At 44.5% G+C, this 26,793-nt stretch overlaps 1 protein-coding gene across 9 annotated transcripts in view; it reads right to left on the reverse strand.

Moving 5' to 3' along the window:
* Nucleotides 1-26,793, reverse strand: part of ANKRD11 (ankyrin repeat domain 11) — a 238,011-nt gene that overhangs the window by 50,907 nt on the left and 160,311 nt on the right. For 8 of the 9 annotated variants that reach the window (XM_037816497.1, XM_037816500.1, XM_037816496.1 and 5 more), the window contains one exon: nt 4,899-5,042. In XM_037816497.1, the coding sequence (XP_037672425.1) occupies nt 4,899-4,985 (87 nt within the window). In that variant the 5' untranslated portion in view covers nt 4,986-5,042. Of the gene's footprint in view, nt 1-4,898; nt 5,046-26,793 lie in introns of all 9 variants that reach the window. The other variant, XM_037816499.1, reaches the window with a different exon arrangement.

The raw sequence follows: 26,793 nt of genomic DNA on the forward strand, positions 1-26,793 counted from the left end.
ACAGGGCCACGCCTCCACGGACATAATCTAATCCAAAGGTCTCACCTACAGTTGGGTGGGTCACATCTCCATGGGAACAACCTAATCAAAAGGTCCCACCCACAATAAATCGGCACCCACAAGATGGGATTAAAAGAACATGGCCTTTCCTGGGGGACAGAACAGTTTCAAACCAGCACAGCTGGCAATCAGGAGGCTACAGCAAAGCGAGCCCCCACACCTCCCACGCCAGTGACTGCTGAGGAGCAGGAGCAGAAAACCACGACAGGCCCTGTGAGCACGGCCCATACCAGGGAGTGGATGGGGAGGGGCGGCAAAGACTGTCAAGGTGAAGTGATGCTGGGAGCAGAGGCTCACAGAGCGCTCCCGGCACAGGACAGCAAAGGAGCTGGAGAGAGCCCGGGACTCGGGCTGGTGACTGAGTCAGACCAGACAGGCGCGCAGGGCAAAGGGCTGTAAACATGAGGCCGAGCATGAGCCAGTGCCCAGCCCCGACCCCCTCATGCATGGCAGCAGCAGCTACAGAAACTGGGCCCAGGTTCCGGAAGTGTCTGGCGGGTACTGGGCAGGCAGAGGCACCTCATCCTCCAGAAGTGGACCCCTGGGAGGTCAGTGAGGGATGAGTCAGGGGTGAGCACCGACCCGCCCTCCTGGCAGCAGCGGCTTCTGGCCTCACACCAGTACCACGGCATGTAAAGAGGCGGTGTGCTTTCTTTGGCTGGTTTTCCTTCCCTCGCTTATTTGTGTTTTTGTTTGATCTGGCTGATCCCTGAGGACCAGTACGGAGGTCGGCGTGGGCTTTGGACCACACCGCACCAGACCCCAGCTCGCCACCTGAGCCTGCAGACAGATTTGAGGGCAGTGCACATTTTGTGTGTGTTGGGGGCAGGGGGAGAAAGCTTTTAATATTTTTTGTTGTTTCTCCTTCCTTTTAAAAATTATTTTCCTTTTTCTTGGTGGCAGCTGAGGAGTAAGAGAACTAGATTTCCAGAGTGACCATATTTTTTTAGATATTTCCATTATTGCAAAAAAAAAAAAAATTCAGAACATACAAGGAGATAGAAAAGTATGGCAAAGTCACAGAAAAAAAAAGAATTCTAAAGAATCTATCGTGGAGGAAGAACTTAGATCAGTTCTCTTAAATGAGATCAATGAATGAAGAAAAACATGGATGAAGAACTTAGGGAAACCAAGAAAACAAGGTATGGACAATAGGAGAATTTCAATAATGAGATAAGTTATTATTGAGAGAACCTCAAAAGGGGAGATAAGTTATTATTGAGAGAACCTCAAAAGGGGAGCAGACAGGAGAAAACAGATGGGAGCAGACAGGAGAAAACAGAAGCGACATGGAAGATAACACAGTTCAACAATTGGTCTTAGGAGCAGAAAGAAAAGACAGCTGGGAACCAACACATGCAGAGGCGAAGAAAGAGGAAAGACACAGAAAAATATTTGAAGAATGTTGGTCAGACACTTCCCAAATCTGAGGAAAGGCATGAATATACAAATCTAAGAAGCCCAACAAACTTCAAGCTGGAATAACTCTAAGAGAGCCACACAGAGACATTATAGTTATATTGCAAAAACCAAAGACAGAATCTTGCAAACAGCAACAGAGAAGCTATGCTCACACACAAGGATTCCTTAAGATAAATATCAAATTTCTCATTCAGAAGGCAGTGGGATAACAGATTTAAAGTCTTTAAGGAAAAACAATAACCAAGAATAATACAGCAGGCAAAACTGACCTTCAAAACGAGGTAAAAATTAAGACATCAGCAGATAAACAAAAGCTGAAAAAGTTCATCAAGAAATGCTAAAAGGAGTCCTCTATGTTGAAAGGAACACGAAGACCCCTGGTACAGCTGCCTACGTGGGTAAACTAAATGTCAGTATCACTGTATTCTTCATTGGTGAGACCATCTTTTACTTAATATTCCAATGCATAAAAACAATCATAAATCTCTGTTACTAGGCATGCAAGGCGTAAGGGTGCAACGTGTGATGAGAACAGCATGGGGGGGAGAACACACAGGAGTAGAGCCTGAAGGCTCTTCAGGTTAAACTGGTCTCGATTCAGAGCGGGTAGGTTATCTGGGTTAAACTGGTCTCGATTCAGAGCGGGTAGGCTCTCTGGGTTAAACTGGTCTCGATTCAGAGCGGGTAGGCTCTCTGGGTTAAACTGGTCTCAATTCAGAGCGGGTAGGTTATCCGGGTTAAACTGGTCTCAATACAGAGCGGGTAGGTTATCTGGGTTAAACTGGTCTCAATACAGAGCAGGTAGGCTCTCTGGGTTAAACTGGTCTCAATTCAGAGCAGGTAGGCTCTCCGGGTTAAATTCGTCTCGATTCAGAGCGGTTAGGTTATCCGGATTAAACTGGTCTCGATACAGAGTGGGTAGGTTATCCGGGTTAAACTGGTCTCAATACAGAGCGGGTAGGCTCTCTGGGTTAAACTGGTCTCAATTCAGAGCAGGTAGGCTCTCGGGTTAAACTGGTCTCGATTCAGAGTGGGTAGGCTCTTGGGTTAAACTGGTCTCGATACAGAGCAGGTAGGTTATCCGGGTTAAACTGGTCTCGATACAGAGCGGGTAGGCTAAACAAACTTAGGTTGTCAAGTGCAATCCCCTAGGTAATCACCAAGAAAAGATCTCAAAAAATCTACACAAAGAAATAAAAAGGATTCAAAATGGCTCATTAGAGAAGAACATCTAAACAAGGAAAGCAGTGACAGAAGCAAAACAAGGACAAAAACAGCATGAGACACACACACAAAAAATTAGCAAAATGGCAAATTCTTGCCTGATTGGTGATGGTCCTATAAGTACGTGGCATAAAGATTCCAATCAAAAGGTAGAGACTGGCAGGGTAGATAAAGAAGCATGATCCAACAAGTGACTCATCTTAGATCCAAAGACATAAAGAGGCTGAAAATGAAAGGATAGAAAAAACATTCCATGCACACAGTAAGCAAGAGCGTGCGGCGGAGGCTATGCTAGTATCAGACAAAACAGACTTTAAGTTCGGAACTGTTATGAGACATAAAGAAGGACACAAGACACTGATAAAAGAGACAATTCTACAAGAAGATATGACAATTATCAACAGGTATGCAATTAACAACAGGGCCCAAAATATATGACGCAAACACTGACTGAATTGAATGGAGAGAATTCTACAACAATGGTTGAGAATTTCAACATATAACTTTAAAAAATGGCAACAACATCTAGCCAGAAGGTCAACAGGAAACACAGGACTTGAACAATCTACAAAACAACCAGATTTAAACTGCATGTGAGAACACTTCACCCGAGAGCAGCAGAGCTCACAGATTCTTCTGCAACACAGACCACTGTTAGTGCATAAGAGAAGTATTGATAAATTAAACATAATCAAAGTAACTTCTGACACAACAATGGAATGAAGCCAGAAATCAGTAACAGAGGGAAGACTGGAAAATTTACAGATAGGAAAAAATTAAATAGCACATTCTTAAAACAACCAAAAGTTAAAAAAGAAATCACAAGGGAAATTAGAAACTACTTAGAAAAGAATGAAAATGAAAACACAACAACCAAAACTTCTGGGATGCAACGAAGGCAATGCTCAGAGGGAAAGTTACAGCTGTCACTGCCTGTATCAGAAAAGAAAAGAAGAAAGAGCGCAAATAAATGTATCTCCATACCTCGAGGAACTAGGAAAAGAAAGGCAAAGGAAACACAAAGTTAACAGAAAGAAGCAAACAATTAAGAACAGAGATAATGAGATTGAAGAATCAAAAAAGCAAAAGATGGTTCTGTGAAAAAAAATTAAAAAAAAAAAACCTGATGAACCTTTATTTAGCTAGACTGACAAAAAGAAAACACAAATAACTAAATTCAGAAATGAAAAGGTTAATATCACCACAGTTACAGAAACAGAAAGGATAAGAGAAAATATGAACAACTGCATACCAACCAATGAGACTGTCTAGACGAAATGATAAAATTTCTAGAATGACCTAAACTGAAGCGAGAAGAAATACAGAATCTCAACAAACCTATAACAACTGGAGAGACTGAATCAATAATCAAAACACAGGAGCAGATGGCTTCACTTGTGAATTCCACCAAATATGTAAAGAAGAGTTAGCACCGTCCTGCTCAAAATCTTCCCGAGTTCAAGAGCAGCGAACCCTGATAGCCCATGCCCAGGAGGCGACCCTGACCCTGCCACGAAAGCCTAATGAAGATAGCGCAAGGAAAGAAAATTACAGACCAATTCACCTTAGAATATCGATGCAAAAATCCTTAAAATACTCGCAAACAGAATTCAATAGTTCAACAGGTTACACACCATGACTAAGTGGACTCATCCCAAGAATGCAAGGGAGGTTCAACATAAGAAAGTCAACATAAAATATCACATTTACAGAACTAAGGGGAAAAAAACCCAAATGATGCTCTCATTTGATAAAACCCAGCTCGATGTCTGGATTACAAAATAAGAAAACTAGGAAAAGAGGGGCATCTATTCAGCATTCTACTCACAGACTGAATGTGGACCCCATGATCCGGAAGGAGGCCAGCATCCCGTCTTTTGTCCCTCAACAATGGAAGGATAAACAAAACACGGTAGACGCACGATGGAATATTATTCAGTTTTAAGAGTGAGGTTCCTGGACACGTGCTCAGTGAAGTAAGGCCTGAGGTCCTGGGGGCAGATCCAGGCCGCCTCAGAGAGCAATTGTGGGCCATGAGCCTCTCGTTCAAGCTTCGCTCTGTTTCCCTGGAAGCAAGCAGGGCCTCTGCACATCTGTCAGGAGGCCCGACCACGATGGGCCAAGACCAGCGAGAGATTCCAGTCCCTCAAAGCACAAAGCCCACCCAACCTCCATCTGGAAAACGGCATTACCTTTTTCCCCGTCTGTTTCTCCACCATGTCGCTGCTGAGAGCAAACTCTTCTTGCTGGGCCGCCTTAGAACACCCAGCCCTGGGCATCGTTCTGCTCTGTCACGTGACCTTCATTTATACTGCCGTCGCCTCATCGTCAACTGTCTGCTTCGAGAGAGAGGACAGAGAAGGTGAAAGTCCACTGGACTCGAGAGAAGACACAAACTCAGACAAATTGACACGTAACTAGTAAAAGCAGTAAAGAGTAAACGATACAAAAGGACGGACTACAAGTAGCCAGCTGGGGACGGCAGCCTCAGGCTCAGACGGCCGCCCCCTGGGCACAGGGACACAGGTGGGATTTCAGAACGTACTAGCGCTTCCCTGCAGGAGGGCGCGAGCTGCAGGGGGTGGCGGCTGTGCCCGCTGCTCCCACGTGACGACGGCGGCCTCGTGCCCAGACACCAGGAGCTGGGTGGCTGACGAGGTCCCGTGGTGCAGCCAGCCCCCTGCCCACAGGCTGAGACCTCCAACGGAGACCCTGCAGAAATTGGCTCCTTCCCATCAGAGTGTGTGCAGTGCAGCCCCGGGGCCTCTCACAGGAGTCGTCAGGGTTGGCCCAAGGGGCCCTGCGGCTCTGCTCCTACTGCGCCCCAGAGAACACGCACAGCCAGTGCCAGGGTTTCCAGAATGGCCCACTGCATGCCCACCACAGGAGGCCCAGTGGCACAGACTGTAGCACCTGCACACGCCTGCCACTCCAGGCCCTCCACATCCTGCAACCCACGTTCACCTCTGGTTGCATGAGGAATTCTGGGGGAAAGCCCGTCGGCGACAGGGGGCAGCGCTCGCTGAGCCAGACGGAACCTGATCACACCATCCTGGCAGTGGCAGCAACACCCCTGCCCTGCACCCTAAGGGCCCCGTGGCTGAGGACTGCTTTGCATGCTTCTGACCCTAATTCTTGTTACCTCTTACCAAGCTGCTCTCCAAAACCACTCACCCAATTTACAGAGCCCAAAGCAAATGGCCGTCACCTACACCCTTCCCAAAACAGGTTTGACTTCCCGGGAGGTGAGGGTGAGGGGCCTCACGGCTTTTAACAGGATTACGTTAAGAGTCCTTCCTTATGTTGTCCTGTTGTTTACATTTGTAATGTGCACATCCTACTGTTTGTTCATATGCTCTAACCACTGTGAAAATAAAAGTTGGAATTACAGTGACTTATACCTGGCATTTATCATAGCCCAATTATTTCCCTTTTCAAAATTAACTGAACTTTCCATTCACTGCAGACCCACTGCAGTTGTCAGGATGGCAAGAGCTCCGACTCGCCCAGGGGTGCCACCACCAGCTGCAGGCACAGAGCTTGCCCTCGGCCTCTCGTCCAGGCACAGCCACACCCTCTGCTCCACCCCCACCCCCACCCCCACGGCCCCCTGGCCACGCCACCCTGCTGCACACAGCTCTGTCTTGATGCTGCGCTCAGCTGCTTCTCTGGAGATTCGCCTGATCGCTGTGCACATCAACCCTTTGTCCTGGGAGCGAACGGCCCGCATCTAACCACGCACGGCAGAGGACACTGGCTGCCTGCAGGCTGGAGCGACCACAGGCAAGGCTGCTGGCAACCCTCGCATTCTGGGGTTCTGTGAACATGGTTTTCATTTCTCTGGGTTAAGTGACCCGAATGCAGCTGCTGGGTGGAATGGTGGTTTAGTTTTTAAAGGAACTGCCAAAATGTTTTCCAGAGTGGCTGCACATAGCTCTGTGTCCAGCCACGGTTTCCATTTCTGCCACTCTGACGGGGGCTGGTGAGCCCACCGAGGCTGCTAGTGCTTGTCGGCATCTGCAGAACTTTTTCAGGGAAGTGTCTGGTCTGCTGCTTGTACTCTAATTGCAGTGTTTGCTTTCTTCCTTTCTGTTGTGTTCTGAGAATTCCTTGTATATTCTAGATACAAGTCTTTTCTCAGATAAGTGGTTTGGAAATATTTTCTCCCACTTGGAAGCTTATCCTTCAACCTCCTAATAAGGTCATTTGCAGAGTGAAGTTTTCAGTTTTGAAGAAGCCCTATTTATCAGTGTTTCCTTCTATAAATCATGCTTTTGGTGTCAATCTAAAACTTCTTAGCTTAGCCCTAGATACTAAAGAATTCCTATTTTTTTTCCTTAAAGTCTTAAATAGTTTTAGATTTCAGTCGGTAATCCCAGTCCCCTGATTTCTGTCTATACAAAACGGAAAACGCATCCAGTTCTTTTGGAATATAGTGTATTTCCTCGTGGGTCACACTTGGTACCTCACCCTTTGGGGCCTGGCCTGTTGGGACTCTAGTCTGGTTACAGGTCTTGACGAAAACACTGGTGGTGGGGGTGGGTCATGAGAAGAATTAGAAGTTATCTCTCAAGCCATTTATCTCAGGACATACTGTTGCAGTTTCTTCTGGAGAAACAGGATTAATCTCTCCAGACAGAGGAGTGAGGGCTGCTTTCTCAGGGGAGGTGACTACAGGTTTAGCAGGCACTGAAGGATTAATCTCTTTCGGTGGAGGTTGGTAGGCTCCTCAGGACAGACTGGGGGGGGGGGGTGCTGATTCCTCAGGACAGACTACTACACGTAAATCTTACAAAGACTCAGCAGAACCCAGGGTTCCAGTGTCCTCACTGCCATTATCAATCCATATGTCCACATCCCAGGTTTCAGGATCCCCTTCTTTTGCAATCAATGCCTTTATTTTAACAGCAGACACCCTGTGAGGTTGAGATTTTAGTTTACATTGTAAATCTGCTATTTGCACAATGAGACTCTGGGTCTGGTTTTCAGAAATCACCAGTCTGCAGCCACAGGAAATAAGATTTTCTTTCAGGGCACACATAGAAACCTTTACATCTGTTATACGGCATCTGAGTTTCAAATCTGAAGCCTTCAGCTCGTCCCTTTCTCTTATAACTTTATCCAGCATATCTAAGAACAACCAGCCCAAATCACTATACCTCTTAACTCCACAAAACTCTGTTAAGGTGGCAAAAACACTGTCACGCAGAGCCTTGCTTCATACAAGAGTACAATTAGGAGAATCAAATGGTGGTATTTTGCGTATCTCCATTGCCAACTCATGCCATGGGCTGTCAGTGCCATCTTGATTATTGAAAATGCAGTCATTAGTGCCTTTGAATCTAATCAGAGTAGAAAACCAATTGTAAAAGCCTGTTTTAAGATTCTGTTTCTCAAGAACCACTTCCGATACCAAGCTGTATTAGTTAGGGTTCTCTAGGGAAACAGAACAAACAGGAGATATTTATAAACATGAGATTTTATAAAAGTGTCTCACTCAATTGTGGGGATACACGAGTCCAAATTCCATAGGGCAGGACATGCAAGTACAATTCCATAGGGCAGGATGCACAAGTCTATATGGATATTTTTTTATTGTATGTTTAAAAAAATTTTTTTTAAATATAGTTGATTTTTTAAAAAAGAGTTAATTAAAAAACAATGAAAAAAATATGCAGAGCCCCCCCTGAGGAGCTGGCGGAGAATATTGGGCTCTCCCACCTCGATGGTTGCTGATGTGCTCACAGACATAGGGGACTGGTGGTTTGATGGGCTGGGCCCTCTACCACAGAACTTGCCCTTGGCAAGACTGTTGCTGCCAAAGAGAGGTTTGGCTTGCCTGTAATTGTGCCTAAGAGCCTCCTCCCGAATGCCTCTTTGTTGCTCAGATGTGGCCTCTCTCTCTAGCTAAGCCAACTTGGCAGGTGAAATCACTGCCCTCCCCTCTACATGGGCTCTGACACCCAGGGGAATGAATCTCCCTGGCAACGTGGAATATGACTCCCGGGGAGGAATCTAGACCCGGCATCCTGGGATGGAGAACATCTTCTTGACCAAAAGAGGGATGTGAAAGGAAATGAAATAAGCTATAGTGGCAGAGAGATTCCAAAAGGAGCCGAGAGGTCACTCTGGTAGGCACTCTTACACACAATATAGACAACCCTTTTTAGGTTCTAGAGAATTGGAATAGCTAGCAGTAAATACCTGAAACTATCAAACTCCAACCCAGAACCTATGCATCTTGAAGATGATTGCATAAAAATGTAGCTTATGAGGGGTGACAATGTGATTGGGAAAGCCATATGGACCACACTCCCCTTTGTCTCGTTTATGGATGGATGAGTAGAAAAATGGGGGAAGGAAAAAAACAAAAAACAAACAAACAAAAAACCACCCAGTGTTCTTTTTTACTTTAATTGCTTTTTCACTTTAATTTTTATTCTTATTATTTTTGTGTGTGTGGTAATGAAAATGTCAAAAATTAATTTTGGTGATGCACAACTATATAATGGTACTGTAAACAACTGAATGTATGCTTTGTTTTGTATGACTGCATGGTATGTGAATATATCTCAATAAAATGAATTAAAAAAAAAAAAAAGTCTATCTGGCAGGCAGTGAGCTGGCAACTCCAATGAAGGTCTTCAATGAACTCCCCAAGAGGATGGCTGAAGAAGTGAAAGTTCTCTCTCTTCTCCCTTAAAAGTTTTCAACCAATTGGATTAAATCCAACTGACTGAATTTTCTCACTGCAGAAGACATGCCCTTCAATGATGTAATCAGACAAAGATGCAATCCACTGAATGGTAATTTAATAAATCAGCCTTCTGGTTTATTCACCAGTCACAAATGTCCTGCAGTAATGGTTAGGCCAGTTCTTGCTTGACCAAACACCTGGGCACCATCACCTGGCCAAGTTGACACATGAACCTAACCATCATACCTGCCAATCTCTCTCTTCTTAAAAATTGGTGTTTTTAAGCAAATGACATTTGATGTAATTATTCATACTTTTTGGATTAAGTCTGCCATTCATTTTTTTTGTATTCTGTTTGTACCATTTTTTATTTATCCTCTTTCTCTTTCTTGCCCTCTTGTTAAACTTTCTTTTTTAAAATTTCATTTTGGTTTACTTGTAGTGGTTTTGTGCTATGTCTTTATTTAAATATATTCATATACCATACAATCATCCAAAGTGTAAAACAACTGTTCACAATATCATCATATAGTTGTCCATTCGTCACATTTTTTGAACATTTTCATTACTCCAAAAAATAAAAAGAAAAAAATTAAAAGTAAAAAGAAGACCCTCCTTCCCCGTAATATTCATTTATTTTTGCCCCCAGTTTTCTACTCATTTCTCCATACACTAGGTAAAGGGAGTGTGAGCCATAAGATTTTCACAATCAAACAGTCACACCATATAAACTATATAGTTATACGCTTGCCTTCAAGAATCAAGGATACTGGATTGCAGTTCAAGAGTTTCAGATATTTCCTTCTAACTATTGTAATAAACTAAAAACTAAAAAGAGATATCCATATAATGCTTAAGAGTTACCTCCAGAATGACATCTCAACTCCATGTGAAATCTCTCCGTCACTGAAATTTTATTTTGTTGCCTTTCTCATCCCCTTTTGACCCAGAAGGCTTTCTCAATCACACGACATAGTCAAGTCTCATCCCCAGTAGTCACATCCCACGTTGTCAGGGAGACTAATACCCCTTGTAGTCACTGCAGGGAAGGCAGTGAGTTTACCTGCAAAATTGGCTTAGTTTCAGAGAAAGGCCACATCTGAGCAATAAAAGAGGATTTCTGGGGGTGACCCTTAGGCAGTTATAAGTAGGCTTAGCCTCTCCTTTGCAGTAACAAGCTTTGTAAGGGCAAGCCCCAAGATCCAGGTCTGGGCCTACCAAGCTGGCAGTCCCCAGTGCTTGTGAGAACATCAGGAACTCCCAAGTTGGGGAAGTTAAGTATTTTCATGTTTTTCCCAAGTCCCTCAAGGGGGCTCTGCAAATGCTTTTTATTTTCTGCCAAAATTACTCAGGGTTTGTGATGGTTAGGTTCATGTGTCAACTTGGCCAGGTGATGGTACCCAGGTGTCTGGTCAAGCAAGCACTAGCTTAACCATTACTGCAAGGACATTTGTGGTGGTTAATAGACCAGAAGGTTGGTTTATTAAATCATCAGTCAATCAGCTGCAGCTGTGACTGACTACACCAACAAAGGGTGTGTCTTCCACAATGAGAAAATGTAATCAGCTGGATTTAATCCAATCAGTCGAAGACTTTTAAGCAAGACAGACAGAGGACATTCACTTCTTCTTTGGCTAGCCATAGAAGAGTTTCCTGAGTTCATCGAAGCTGCCAGTTCATTCCTGAGGAGTTCATTGAACACGTTCATCAAAGTTGCCAGTTTGCTGCCTGCAGAGCTCATCAAACATCTTCATTGGAGTTGCCAGTTTGCTGCCTGCTCTATGGAATTTGGACTCGTGCATCCCCACAGTTGCATGAGACACTTTTATAAAATCTTGTATTTATAGGTATCTCTTGTTGATTCTGTTTCCCTAGAGAACCCTGACTAATCCAGGGTTGTATCGGGGCTTCATGCCATCGCACACAAACCAAGAAGATCTCTCTCCCTAGTCAAGGTTCCAGGTAATTATGGTATTTGAGTAAACTGACCATACAAGTTAAATTACATAATGTCCTACAGAAAATACAGATTTTGCACCAAATAAACATTTCTTCCTTTGGTCCCAACCAGAATCCACCGTTTTAAAACACAGTTAATAATATCATCCTTTAACCTTTAGTATGATCTACCCCAATTTCAACCAAGTCCATTTCGTTCATATCTCCAATCAAAGTCTGATCTCCTTTTCAGCCTCTTTAACAGCTGGTTCATGGGGCAATGCCGACACTCACAGCTGCTGAACTCTAGCTCCGAGTCCCAGTCCTCACACAGATACCTGAAGCTCCAGGGACCGACCATGTCACACACAAACAGCTCAGAATCTCAAAACGTAGAAATAACTGCTGCATCTCATGAATAGAGTGACTACTGTAAGAGCTTACAACCTAGGAACCTTTACATAAGCCTTCCCCTGATAACCCATGCTCCCAGATTCAATTCTCAGAGTTTGCACACTATTATTAGTCCATACTATTGAGGCATTATAATGTGTGTCTTTTCATTTCTGGCTTATTTCACTCAACCTACTGATTTGTTTGAACATCTGTAATTAGTTCTTTCAACTCCTGAATCTCAGCTGAGGTGTTAGTTTCTTCCTTTGATTGGGCCATATCTTCCCATTTCCTGATGTGGCTTGTGATTTTTTGCTGTCTAGGCATCTGATCTTAATTGCTTTATTCTGGAAGCTGTTTTCTCTCTTTTGCCTAAGGTTTTTGTTGGTTGACTTTGATCTCTATCTTATCTTTCTCTCCCCGACCAGATGTCAGATTGGCTCTAACCCCCAGTCGTTCCCCATACAAAATCAGGCGCCCACCGTGCCCTGCCACAGGGATGGGAGGTAGGCACTGGGCACCCCAGCAGGTTCACCGTATGTGGTGAAACAAATCTGCTGGCTCCTACTGGTGCTCTGTTTTCCACTGGCCAGCAATACCTGGGTTTGTTTTGGAGCCCTGCTTTAACAGTTGGGTCGTCTGAATTTCTTAGCTAAATCAGGGCCCGGTTTCCATGCAGGGCTTGTAGACCAGCTCCTGTACTCCTAACAGAGGGTCTGGAGCATCATTTTTCAAGCGCTTCAGTTCCCTTGCACTTTCTGGACTGTCCAGCAGATGGTGCTGTTCAGTAACGTCATCGTCCTCAGAGGCTGCTTTCCCTCCAGCCCAGGCTGCGTCTACACAGAGGAGCCCAAACTACAGACCAAAATGTGGCTCGATGTGGCTCCACCTGTGGCAGAGGACTCCCTCAGCTGACCCAGCACTCCAGCCATCCCCAAGGCAAGGAAACAGCTGCTGCTTCCCTCAAGGGTGGGGAAGGGCTTTCAGACCCAGGGCTGGAAACAGTCTCTGTCCACATTTTCTCAGTCTCTTTGTGCTTCACTGACCTGGGCCCTGAAATGTCCTCCGCTGTCCCCTGGGTCTTCAAACAGTGAAGGTCTCCCTTGAGTCTTCAAATGGGGGTTTGTCTCGCTGCTGCTGGAGATTTTACAATCTCTGTCCCTGGTGGGAGGGTCCCGTCTGCTGTGCCTCTCCCGCACGGAGACCGAGTGAGGGGGAGAGGAGACGACCTGCTGGTCTGGGTTGGAAGATTCCTACCTGATATTTCTTCTCTTTCTTCAATTTGGCATCTGCAGGGTCCTTCTCCAGTCTGTATCCTCCTGCAGAGTTTCAAACAGTTCAGAATTGTCCTTGTTTTTGTTGACTCTCTGAAGGGAAGTTTTCAGTAGCTGTTTACGTTGCCGTGTTGACGCCGTCACTCCGCAATCTCTTTACAGTTTTTTTCAGTTGGGACTCTAGGTATTCATAACTTATTACATTCTAGTTGTATTGTCATTTTAACACATCAAGAAAACTGTAGAAACTTTACCTCTTTTTATATCACAAATAATTCCTTTATATACATTTAGAACTTTATGAGACAGCATTCTAGATCTGGATTCTAAAGTCAAACATAGTTTAGAAAGCATAAGAAGTCTTGAGTCCCCCCATATTTTTACTATTTCCTCTGTTCTTTCTCCCTTCCTAACGTTCTAAGGTTCCTCTGGTTATCTAGCTTTCCTTTCTTTTTAGAAAACTTTCTTTAGTCATTCTTTTAGGGTAAGTATGTTGCCAACAAGTTCACTTATGCTTTCCTTCAACCAAAAACATTCGTTAAGGATAACTTCACCAGATAAAGGATTCTTGGTTCACAATTATTTTCTTTCAGCACTTGAAAAATGTTCTATCACTTTCTTCTGGTTTCTGGTGAGAAATGTAATGGCTTTCTAATTGTTTTTCCACTTTGATGGACAAGAAGTTTTTCTCTGGTTGCTTAGCATTTGCTGGTTGTCTTCAGCTTTCAGAAGCTTAATTATGATGTTTCTTGGTGTGGATTTCTTGAGGGTTATTCTTTTGTTAGGTTTGCTCAACTTGTTATATCCATAAGTTTATATCTCTTGAAAAACTAGGGCACATTTACCCTTATTCCTTCCAGCACTCCTTCAGGCCACGGGCTCCCTCTCGTCTTCTGGAACACGGACAGCAGGAAGGTCCCATCTTTTATTATCATCCCACAGGTCCCTGAGTGCTATTTTTTCCTTCTATTTTCACTCTGCGGTTCAGATCGGACAATTTCTATTATTCTACCTTCCAGGGTCACTGATGCTGTCTTCTCTCCTTTTCATTCTACAGGTAAAGGCCATCCATTTTGTTCTTCGTTACATCTTCTGCCTTTCTTGACACTATTTCTTTACTGAGACTTTTTCATTCATTTTAAGTATGCGTGTAAATCTTCTTGAAAGTATTTTAACATGGCTGCTTTAAAATTTTGCCAGATCTAACATCTCTGTCATCTCTGGCAAGCCTATTGTGTTTTCTCATTTGGTTTCACTTCTTCCTGCTTCTTATTATGATGAGTCATTTTTTATTGAAACCTGGCATTTCTGTATGCTGTTATTAGACTCGGGATCCTATTTTCAGGGACTGTCTTAAGCTGGCTTTCTGTGCTGAGGCTCTGGCAGAGGCTGGTGGGTGCTGCCTCATAACTGCCAGGCTCCATGCGAGAGGTGGCCGGGTTGCTGTCGGGTGGGGTGAGAATTTGGGCATCCCCCAGTCTCCAGGCACAAGGCCTCCCTGACCTGCACCAGGGTGGGGAAGATGCAGGTGTGGACAGCACACAGTTTTCTCTGTGGTATAGAGTGATTAATGCCTAGAAGTGTTCTCTTCCCTGGTCCCCAGGTCTCTCTCATGGAGGCTCCTTGAGGCAGAAAAGACAACCTGGAGGAAAGCCACCACCCCGGAATCCCCCTCCCCCGCATGACGCCCCTTGGGTCCACAGGACCCTCACAGGCCTGCCTTCTCCTCTCCACCTTTCAGTCTTATGTTTGTTTTGTACAAAGGTACACTGTACTAAAGCCCAAGGTTTTTAGTTGTACTTAAAAAGAGGAACAGGGGAAAGTAACCAAGAGCGCTTGGCTCCTCCCTTTCATATGGCACTTTCATTGTCAGAGTTACAAAACATTTTACTGCTTCTCTTCCAACAGTAAAATAATTTCTCTTCTCCAGAGATAAATGTGCTATACCTGTTAAATAAAACAAACCAAAAACAGACCAGGAAGTTAACAGCCTCTGTTACATATGAAGCAGGGCCTTTGGAATGCAATGCTGAAAACACCCTGTAAAAGTCAATTCCATTCCATTTTCACAGACAAACAAATGCTGAGAGAATTTGTTAACAAGAGACCTGTCCTGCGAGAAATACTAAAGGGAGCTTTGGGAGAGAGAGATCCTGAGAAAGGCAAAGAATGGAAGAGTATTACTAAGGGTAACTTAAAGGGAACAAAGAAAGAGTGGAAAAAAAATAGTTCTAACAACTAAAAACCAAAGGATAAGATGGCTGATTCAAGAGTTCCCTTCACAGTAATAATTTTGAATGCGAATGGGTTAAACTCTCCAATTAAAAGACACAGACTGGCAGAATGGATTGTAAAGTATGACCCATCTATAGACTGTTTACAAGAGAATCATCTTAAATCCTGTGACACAGAGACTGAAAGTGAAAGGATGGAAAAAAATATTCTACGTAAGCTGCAACGAAAAAGCTAGGGCAGCTATATTATTATTGGACAAAATAGACTTTAAATGAAAAGCTGTCGTAAGAGATGAAAGTATATTATATATTAATAAAAGGGACAATTCACCAAGAAAAACTAGCAATCATAAATATTTATGCACCTGTAAGAAAGGGTTAAGTTTAGCTTTCACATAGAGACAGCATGGAATAGGGAAAATGGAGGCAGAACCAGCTTAAACAAGCCCTGTGGTAAAGGGGAGAGACAGGGAATCTGCGCCAGCTCCTTATATGGAAAAGTAACTATGGTTACTGAAATGTAAAGAGATATGGGGTAAAATCAGAAGCGGGAACTCCCAGCAGGAAATTTAAACTGAATGAACTCTCTCGGATAGGCTGTTCAATTCAAAATATCAATAATGAGCTAGTCGGCTCTCTCGGATAGGCTGTGCAAATTAAAATCTCAAAAACAGGCTAGTTAGTTCTCTCGGATATGCTGTAACCTCTGTAGTACCCAGCCAGTGGGGAAACAGGGGAGGGACTTGCACATTAGGAATAGGGGATTAAAAGATCGCCATTTCCTTCCTCCTGCGTGCCAGCCCACCACATTTTTGGCTGTGTGCCCTTTCTTGCAAGATTGTAAATAAATACTTTTCTCCTCCAGAACCGAGTGAGCATTTATTCCCTTACAGGTGTCGCTTTATTTCCGACACACCCAACCAAGGAGCTCCAAATACATGAGACAAACACTGACTAAACTGAAGAGAACAACAGACACGTCTACGATAACAGTGGGGGACTGCAATACACCACTCTCTCCTATAGATAGAACTAGACAGAGGACCCATATAGAAATTGAGAACCTAAACAATATAATGAATGAATTAGACTTAACAGACATATTTAGATCGTTACATCCTAAAGTACAAGGATGTACATTCTCTAGTGCCCATGGAATGTTCTCCAGCATAGATCATATGCTGGGACACAAAGCAAATCTTAATAAATTTAAAAAGATTGAAATTAATCAAACACATTCTCTGACCATAATGGAATGCAATTAGAAATCAATAACCACCAAAGAACCAGATCTTTCACAAATATATGGAGGTTAAACAACACACTCGTAAACAAATAGTGAGTCAAAGAAGAAATTGCGAGAGAAATAGATAAATATCTAGAACAAATGAAAATGAGAACACAACATATCAAAACCTATGGGATACAGGGAAGCCAGTGCTGAGATGGAAATTTATAGCTTTAAATGCATATATCAAAAAAGCAAGGAAGTTAAAACCAAAGATTTAACTGAAAAACTGAACAGGCTAGAGAATGATCAGCAAACTAACCCTAAAGCATGTAGAGGAAAAGAAAAAACAAAGATTAAAACAGAAATAAATGAGCTGGAAAACAAAAAAAAAAAAAAAAAAAAAAAAAAAGAATAAATAACAACCAAAAGCTGGTTCCTTGAGCAGATTAACAAGATTGACAGACCTTTAGCTAGACTGACAAAAAAAGAGATGGCCCAAATAAACAGAATCAGAAATGAGAGCAGGATAATTACTATGGATCCCAAGGAAATAAATACATAATTCATAAGAGGACACTATGAACAACTGTATGCCAACAAGCTAGACAATGTAGACGGAATGGATAATTTCCTGGAAATACATGAACAACCTAGACTGACCCAAGAAGAAACAGAAGAACTCAACAAACCAATTACAAGCAAAGAGATCTAATCAGTCATCAAAAATCTATCTACACAATAAAAGCCCAGAGCCAGATGCTCCACAGGGGAATTTTATCAAACTTTCCAAAAAGAATTGACACCATTCCTACTCAAACTCTTTCAAAAAATTGAAAAAAAAGTAACACTACCTACATCATTTTATGAAGCTAATATCACTGATACCAAAACCAGATAAAGATACTACAAACAAGGAAAACTATACACCAATCTTTCTAACAAATATAGATGCAAAAATTCTCAAAAAAATTCTTGCAAATTGAATCCAAAGGCACATTAAAAGAATTAAACACCATAACCAATTGGGGTTCATTGCTGGCATGCAGGGGTGGTTCAACATAAGAAAATCAATCAATGGAAGACAAAACATTGACAAATCAAAGGGGAAAAATCAAATGATCATCACAATAGACACTGAAAGCATTTGACAAAATACAACATCCCTTTTTGATAAAAATACTTCAAAAGGTAGGAACTGAAGGAAACTTCCTCAGTATGATAAGGGCATGTATGAAAAACCCACAGCCAGCACTGTACTCAACAGCGAGAGTCTGAACGTCTTCCCCTAAGATCGGGAACGAGACAAGGATGCCCGCGGTCACCTCTATAACCCAACACTGTGCTGGAAGTTCCAGCCAGAGCAATTTGCCAAGACAAAGAAAAGGCAACCAAACTGGAAAGGAAGAAGTAAAACTGTCATTATTTGTACATGATATGATCTTATATTTAGAAAATCATGAGAAATGGACAACAAAGCTACCTGAGCTAATAAAATCAGCAGAGTGGCAGGATACAAGATGAATGCACATAAGTCGGTATTGATCCTATAAACTAGTATGACCTAACTGAAGAGGCAAACAAATCCATTCAGAATAGCAACTAAAAAAAATCAAATACCTAGGAATAAACTTAAGGATGTAAAAGACCTCTACACAGAAAATTACAAAATTTTAGTAAAAGAAATATTAAAAGGACCTAAATAGGTGGAAAGATATTCCATGCTCATGGATAGGAAGGCTGTTCTGGTTTGCTAATGCTGTCGGCATGCAAAACACCAGAAATGGACTGGCTTTTATAAAGGGGGTTTATTGGGTTACACAGTTACAGTCTTAAGGCCATAAAGTGTCCATCAACGAAGGGCACCTTCACTGGAGAAAGGCCACTGGCATCTGTAAAAACTCTGTCAGCTGGGAAGGTACTGGCTGGTGTCTGCCTGCTCCCAGGTTGCATTTCAAAATGGCGTTCTCCAAAATGAATGCATCAGCTTCCAATGGCCATCTTCATTATGTCTGTCTCAGTTACAGCTAGCTGTGAGCTCCTTCTGTCTGAGCTTTTATAGAGCTCCAGTGAACCAAACAAGGCCCATGATGAATGGGCAGGGCCACACCTCCATGGAAATCATCCAATCAGAATTATCACCTACGGTTGGGTGGGTCACATCTCCATTGACACAATCTAATCCAAAGGTTCCAACTTAATCAACACTAAGATGTTTGCCCCTACAAGAATGCATCAAAGAACATGGCTTTTTCTGGGGGACATAATATATACAAACCGGCACAAAGGCTAAACATTAAGATGTCAATTCTACCCAAACTGATCTACAGATCCAACACAATTCCAATGAAAATTCCAAAAACCTACTTTGCAGACTTGGAAAAGTTAGTTATTATCAAATTTATTTGGAAGGGAAAGGGGCCTCTAATTGCCAAAAACATCCTAAAAAAGAAGAATGAAGCAGGACGACTTATACTTCCAGACTTTGAAGCCTACTATAAAGCCACAATGGCCAAACAACATGATACTGCCACAAAGATAGACAATGAACAATGGAATCAAATTTAGAGTTCAGAAATAGACCCCCAGATCTGTGGTCGACTGATTTTTGATAAGGCCCCCAAATCCTCTGAACTGGGACAGAACAGTTTCTTCAACAACTGGGGCAGGGAGAAGTGGATAGCCATAACCAAAATAGTATAAAGAGGGCCCCTACCTCACACTCGATAAAAATATTAACTCAAAGTGGATCAAAGACCCCAATATAAGAGACAACACAATAAAGTTCCCAGAAGAAAACACAGGGAAACATCCTCAAGACCTAGAACAGAAGGGAGCTTCTTAGACCTTATAGCGAGGAAACAAACAACAAAAGAAAAAACAGATAAACGGGATCTCCTCAAAATCAAAAGCTTCTGTGCCTCAGAAGAACACGTCAGAATGGTGAAGAGGCGTCAACTCAAAGGGAAAAGGAATTTGGAAACCATGTATCTGATATGAGAGTGATATCCTCCACATATAAAGAAATCCCACAACACAAAACAGTAGTACAAATAAGCCCAATTATAAAACGGGCAAAAGATATGAAAAGGTATTTTCCGAAGAGGAAATACATATGGCTAAAAAACACATGAAAAAATGTCCATCTTCACTAGCTATTAGGGAGATGCAAATCAAAACCACAATGAGATACCATCTCACACCAATAAGAATGGCTGCCATTAAACAAATAGGAAACAATAAATGCTGGGGAGAATATGGGGAAATCGGAATACTTATTCACAGCTGGTAGGAATGTATAATGGTACAGCCACTGTGGAAGACAGTTTGGTGGTTTCTCAGAAAAACAGACATTGAATTACCCTACGGTGTGGCAATTACACTTCTCGATTTATACCCAGAAGATCTGAAAGCAGTGACACGAACAGACATTTGTACATCAATGTTCACAGCCACATTGTTCACAATTGCCAAGAGATGGAAACAACCCAAGTGTCCTTCAACAGAAGAGCGGCTAAGCAAAATATGGTATATACATACCATGCAATACTATGGAGCAGGGAGAGGGAATGGGGTCCTGAAACATATGGCAAAATGGATGAGCCTTGAAGACATAATGCTGCAAGAAATAAGTCAGACACAAAAGGAGAGAGATTGTATGTTACCACTACTATGAACTCCCTGAACAATGTAAAATCAATGTCTTATAATGTAGAATATTGGGGAACTAGAGACAGACAGAAGCTAGTAGAGGGGGGATGATTACATAATATGTTCTGATATGTCAATGAGGGTGAATTTAAAGGTATGGGAGTGGAAAGGGGTGATGACTGTTTGTTAATGGAATTATAAGTATCAGAGCTGTGTTGAAGGTGAATAGGATTGAAAGAGGTTGTTTAAAAGCATGTATCCCACAGATGAGCACTACAAATATAGATAGGTGCTTGCATGACATACTTCTAAGGTATGACACTGGTACAGAGTTGACAACAGAATGGTACACAGGAAGAATCTACCTACTGCATGCTAGGCACTATAATTAATAGGAATAACTTACTAGTACTACATGAATACTAGTGACAAATAATTACAGGCTGAAAAGAGCTATGGGGTGTTTTGGGTCATGAGAATTATTTAAAATGGAGTGATGAGGATTGCACAACTAAGTGATGGATTATCGTGGACAGAACATATACTATGTGAACTTAGGAACCCCTGACTTTATAAGTCAAGCCCTCAATCTTGAGGCTTGCTCTTGTGAAACTTATGGTTGTAAAGGGGAGGGTAAGCTCACCTATAATTTTGCCTAGAAATCACCTCTAGAGAACGTCTTTTGTTGCTCAAATATGGACTTTCTCTCTCTAAGCCCAGCTCTGCAAATAAATTCATCACCCTCCCCCCGACGTGGGATAGGACCTCCAAGATGAAGGAGTCTCCCTGGAGACATGAGACACGGATCCCAGGAATGAGCCTGAGCCCTGCATCACGGCGTTGAGCATGCCTTTTTGACGAAAAGGGGGATAAGAAAGGCAACAAAATAAGGTTTTAGTGGCTAAGACATTTCAAGTAGAGGCAAGAAGCTGTCGTGGAGGTTAGTCCTATGCAAGCTTCAGCTAAATTTGCTAAATGGCCACAGTATGACAAGCCCAAGTTAACAGTAGTCCCCAAACCCCAAAAAATACCTGGACCCCTATCTGAGACTTCATGAAATTTTACTAAGTTTATTCTTCAGAAAATTAACTCTTCCAGAGAGCTCCTATGCCAGCTAAGTGCCAAAACCCAGAGACAACAGCTTCTTCACGATGTGTCCCCTTTTCCCATAATGTTGACAGTCCTTTTCAACATGAACAAGTTAGGGTGGTCCATGCCTAAACATCCCTGAAGATTGGGAAAGCGATTAAACTAGAGGAAGGTGTAGCAACAGACAAGACAGATTTTAACAAAGGATCGTGAATACTGAATCTCTACATAATTTTCATTTTTTTTAGTTGCTGGGGTATTAGAATAGCTAGAAGGAAGTAAGTGAAATGGTGGAACTGTAGCCCATAACATTCTTTGAAATTTATTCTACAGCTACTCGTTCAATTGTACTTCGAAACTTAACACCTTTTTGTATATGTTATATTTCACAATAAGGAAAGAACCAAAACTGAAACTGTAACCCATAACATTCTCTGAAATTTGCTCTCCAACTACTTCTTAAATTGCACTTTGAAAATTATCCCTTCTATGTATATATGTTATAGACCACAATTTGAAAAATGATTACAAAAAAAAAAAGGGCAGAGACACTTTGAAGAGGGCTCAGTGAGCTCAGAAGGAAAATACCCAAGGAGAAGCTAGAGGGACCCACAGGAGAAGCTGTGAGGGACATTCTGGTGAGAAGCTGAGATGCCATCCAGTTTGCCCTGGGAGAAGCAGGCAAGGACCCTCGGGAGTTGGGATGAAGCCCAGGGGCATCATGGAAGAGCCACAGAAACCAGAAGCTAAAGCCAGGAGAGAAGGATGGGCAGAGCCAGCTGCGTACCTTCCCTTGTGAGCGAGGGACCCGGGTGCTGGCAGCCTGCCTCACAGGAGGCAACTTCTTCTTGAGGCCTTAATTTGCACATTTTCATGGCCTTAGAACTGTACATTTGCAACCTAAATAAATCCCCACAGAAACAGCCAATCCATTTCTGGTGCACCGCAGCCCGGCAGCGTTAGCAAACCGGAACACTGCGTGGGAAGGTGTGGGAAGGGCAGTGAGCAGCGAGGGCCCCTCCGGAGCAGTGTGAAGCCAGAGGGGACCGTGACTCCAAGCCGGAGGCACAAGCGACAGCGGCTGCAAAAAAAGGAAACCATTTGCCCTCCCCAGGAATTCTTCCTTGATTCTAGAACACAGAACCAAGCTGAGCACCAGGGGGAATCAACCGAAGTCTCCGTTTCTCTTGGGACTCGGAGCTGAGCCTTCGCTCAGCCCCAGGGCCAGCCCAGAGGAAGGGAATGTTCCTCGGCCTTCTGCCTGCAAAGTCACCCTCAGCCAGGAAGGGCCCTCCAGACAGGCTCCGAGGTCGGAACCAGACACAGCTTGACCCCTTGTGGAGGCCTGTCGGCCCCCAAGGGCGGGGCAGGAGCCGGCAGGCCACGGCAGGGGTGAGGCCGGCTGCTCCCTGCCTCCCCTGGCCCAGCAGGCTGGGGACACCTGGGCGCACCCCCACTGGGACACGCTCCAGCGACGTGTCTGAAGGGTCTGTTCAGAGACAGGACACTGGAAATCCCAAGAACGGACTCTAGTGCCCAGGACGGGGGTGGGTGGGGGTCCTCACCTCACACAGGTCCCGCAGGCCTGGCTGCCCAGGCAACACAAGCCTGGCACCGGAGAGCCCGGCTGTCACGCTCTGTCTCAGCTTCGCCCGTCTCTGGGAGGCAGAGGACGCTGTGGCTGTGGCTGCGGAGCCCGCGTTCGCCTCCCTCTGTCCCCATGGGCTCCGGGCTCCCTCCTCGCGGGGGATGAAGGCCTGGCCCACCCCCGCCCGCCCATCACCAAGTGACCCGCTCAACCCGCGCAGAGGCGGCTGGGACAAGGTTCTGGCCGCTTTCTGCCACCTGGGTGCCCGCCTGCCCTCTCAGATGCTACGGGGACAAGACCCAAGCACACTGCACCAGAAAAGCTCAATGGCCACTGTTTGGTCAGCGCTGCAATGGACATGGCAGTGTGCTCTGTGACGTCCTCCTCCATCCCAAGGCCCGCGTGGCCGACCAGGCCCTGGACGTGGCCCTGTTTTCCCAGGCAGAGCCTCAGAATCTGTCTCAACAGGAGCTGCTGCTGGGCAGGGGAGAGCCATTCCCATCACTGATCTAAGCATTTGTCAAGACACAGGAGGGGAGATGAAAATAAAACAGAGCGAATACACAAATTCACACACACGTAGTCACTCGACAAACACCCACTGTCCCAGCAAGTACCTCCTGACACCCGGAGCCCCTGGCCTCCCAAAATAAAAGTGAAGAGACTAGAGAGAACGACGCTGGCAAAGGCACCTCGAGGCAGGAAAGTGCCTGCACACAGCTGGACCTTGGCGCGATGGCCACGGCCCACGGGTGCCCTGTCCCCACTGGAGCTTTCACGAGTGTCCTCTCCACTCCTCCATCAGAGGCCGGGGCCTTCGGACATGGCTTCGGAGAAATGGAGGGAGCCGGCCGCCACCAGGAGGGGCCTCCCTATGAGCCACCACGCAGAAGCAAAGAACTGGAAAGTGTTCTGCTTTTAGTAAAGTCTAGAAAAATTCCAGGAAAGAGAATAAAAGCTTCAGAAACATAAAAATGAGAGAAAACTAAGTTACGGAGAACTGATCAGGGAAGCCACCGTCACTCAGATGCCGTCAGGAAGTGGTGCCGGAAGTCCTGGCAGGAGCCCTGGACCTGAGGACGAATGGGAAGCCCGGGGAAGGAGCGGGGTCCTGCACTCGCTGGACGTCCGGCCTACCAGGCAACAAGGAGCCCGGGCCGGACCCCAGGGAGGCGGAACAGCCCGCAGCAGAGGTCAGGAGAGGTCAGATGGCCACGACCTCACCTCAGGGAACGAGCACAGCTCACCAGGCCAAATCCAGCACTGCCTGCTTCTCTCCAGCCTGGGAGCGCAGGGTCGATTTTGTACTTTAAGTGCTCTCAAAAGAAAAGACGCAAAAGAAAACAAATATTTCATGGCGTGAAGATGATATGGATTTCAGCATCCACAAGTTTCACTGGGACGCAAGTGTGCCCACTCACTCACATTATTCACCCCAAAGGGCAGGGTGGGCCTGGGGAGCCACAGCCTGCACTGGTTCCTTTGCAGCCCTTCACGGGCACGCTGCTGACCAGCATGCCAGCCCAGGGGCTCTCCTGGTGTCCCTGGGGGCCACCAAGGAGGCAAAGCCCCTTCAGGGGCATCTGTGAGTTCAGATCATCTCGTAGTGACACCGAGACGACAGCTGAGCGCGGGCACCCGGACTGAGGGCACGGGGGCAGCGAGGCCTTTGGCCACACCCGCGGGAGCCAGCCCGTCCCACTCCCAGAGCCCTCGTCACAAATGCCCCTCGGTCACACCGTCAGCTCCTGTCCCGGCCGCCTTTCGTGGAATATGAGATTTACATGAGGGAATGTCTTTCAGACGAACCACTGTCATTAAGGATTGGGTATCTGGCAGATTTTCTCTCAAAAACGAATGAGGTGAACCTCCCACTTCCAGCAACACTGACAGTGGTTGTGGCATGCAATGAAATCTGAGTTTTGAAAAACCTGACAGCATCCAAATACCTGAAGATGTTTTAATGAGATCAGGTCAGATATCAAAAAAAAAAAAAGATTTTGTATTTTTAAAATGTGCAATGAAATGTATCAAAAATGTTAACTTTTTAATAAAGTGAAATGAAATGTGTCAACGTTCAGAAAAATCTGCATAGGTCACATGACCCAATATCCCCCAAACACCACTGGAGGGTGTGACCGAATCACCCCAGGGAAAGACGCCCCAGCCCCGGACAGGCCTCGGGGTGCGGCGACAGTGCCAGCTGGTCACATCTCAGAGTCCAACGACAACCAACTTTTAAGGTCCACAACTGTATGAAAAGGATGTGAAAACACGCTTCCTTCCTGCGCACGTCTGTGTGAGTCACATTTCTCATCTATTTCAAGCAAAACAGCACACTGCAGCAGACCGGCTGCAAAGGCAGTGAGTACCTGCTACTTTCATGTAAGCCAGAGACCAAAGAAAATTTGCAGGAATAAAAAACAGTATTTCTCTTCTAACAAGTTTTTTTGTGTTTTGTTGACTTATTAAGTAAAATAGTTATTTTTCATTAAAAAGTTATATCAATACGCAATGCTTTGGTTTTTAATGAGTAAGATATTTCTTAATATCCTGAGTTACAATTTTTAATATGATAATCTAACAATCTTTAGGGTTCTCAATTATCTTTATAAAGGGATTTGACCAAAATGTGAGAATCTCTACTCTAGCAAATAACAAGGAAAATCAAGCAAGAGGAGGGCGTGGCTTAAGGACAGGATGGCCCCGGAGGGCGGTGATGTGACTCATCGAATGACAGACGACCCAACTGGAACGAGCTTTTAAGTTAGAAAGTGTGACGGTGACACAAGTACAGACAAACCCAGAGAAGAGAAAGCCAGAAAGAGAGCGGTGCCTACGGACGGACCTGAATTTACAGCCAAAGTCCTGCAGGGTGGTAGTGAAGAGGGGGCTTTCCCCATCAGTGGTGAAGGGACAATTGGACTTTACAGGAAAACAAGACGTGACGTGGCTGCTGGCTTCTACCAGGCAAATAAGCCAGCTCTAGACCAAGACACAAATGTGGAAGGGGCCGCTCAGGAGCAACAACTGGAGACACAGTGGGAGAATCCCCTCATGACTTCAAGAAATTTAACCAGCAAGTAAAATACACTAAATCATTAAAGGAAACATCAGAAAATTTTTCCTACATCAAAAGTCAGAATTTCCATTCATTAAAGAGCACTTTCCCACAAAGGAGAAGAGATTAGTTCCTATACATGTAATCGACAAAAAGATTTCATATAAAAAATTATATAAAGAGTTCCTACAAAATTAGGAAAAGACAAACCACCCAGTAAAAAAAGGATTAGAGAGTTAAACAGGCACTTCACAGAAGTATCTGAAAGGCCAGTAAATAGATGAAGTGGCTCTCAGCTTCCTTACTGATCAAGGAAATGCAAACTAGACCCAAAATAGACTAGCAAGTCCTGGAGAGGATGTGGGCAAAGGAAGCCCTGGTATGTTCTGACGAGCACGCGAGCTGACAGAACAAATCTGGCATCTTCGACACACACTGACCATGTGCCGGCCCTATAAATTCTAGTCCCGGCCACATCCAAGAGAAGTGCAAGCAGACAGCAAGCAGCAGGCTTCCTAGCACAGGCCCCAAATGGCACGAGGTGCTCTGGTGTTAGGACAGAACATTATACAGCAACAGAAACAAATACACAGTGAGCGACGTGAGTGATCGTGCAACTACTGTGGGGCAAGAAGTGCCTTACGAGAACATGCAAACTCAGAGACAGGAAGTTGCATTCAGGTCACCAGAGCTGGGGAGCAGGGGTGATGGGGAGTGAGTGCAGAATGAGCATGGGGTTCTGCTGGGCACACAGGGAAGGTTCTAGCAACGGACAGTGTGCAGGGTCCTGCACCACTGTGTGTGCTTGGGAGGGGTCGGGCTGGGAAAGTCTGCGTTGTACTTACACCTCCACAACTCAACAAAAAGGAAAGAGAAACTAAAGAAGGAGCGACAATTAGATGTGACCCATGATGTGGATGGGATCCAAGGATGA

This window comes from Choloepus didactylus, chromosome 22 (genome assembly GCF_015220235.1).
Source record: "Choloepus didactylus isolate mChoDid1 chromosome 22, mChoDid1.pri, whole genome shotgun sequence".
Taxonomy (NCBI): domain Eukaryota; kingdom Metazoa; phylum Chordata; class Mammalia; order Pilosa; family Megalonychidae; genus Choloepus; species Choloepus didactylus.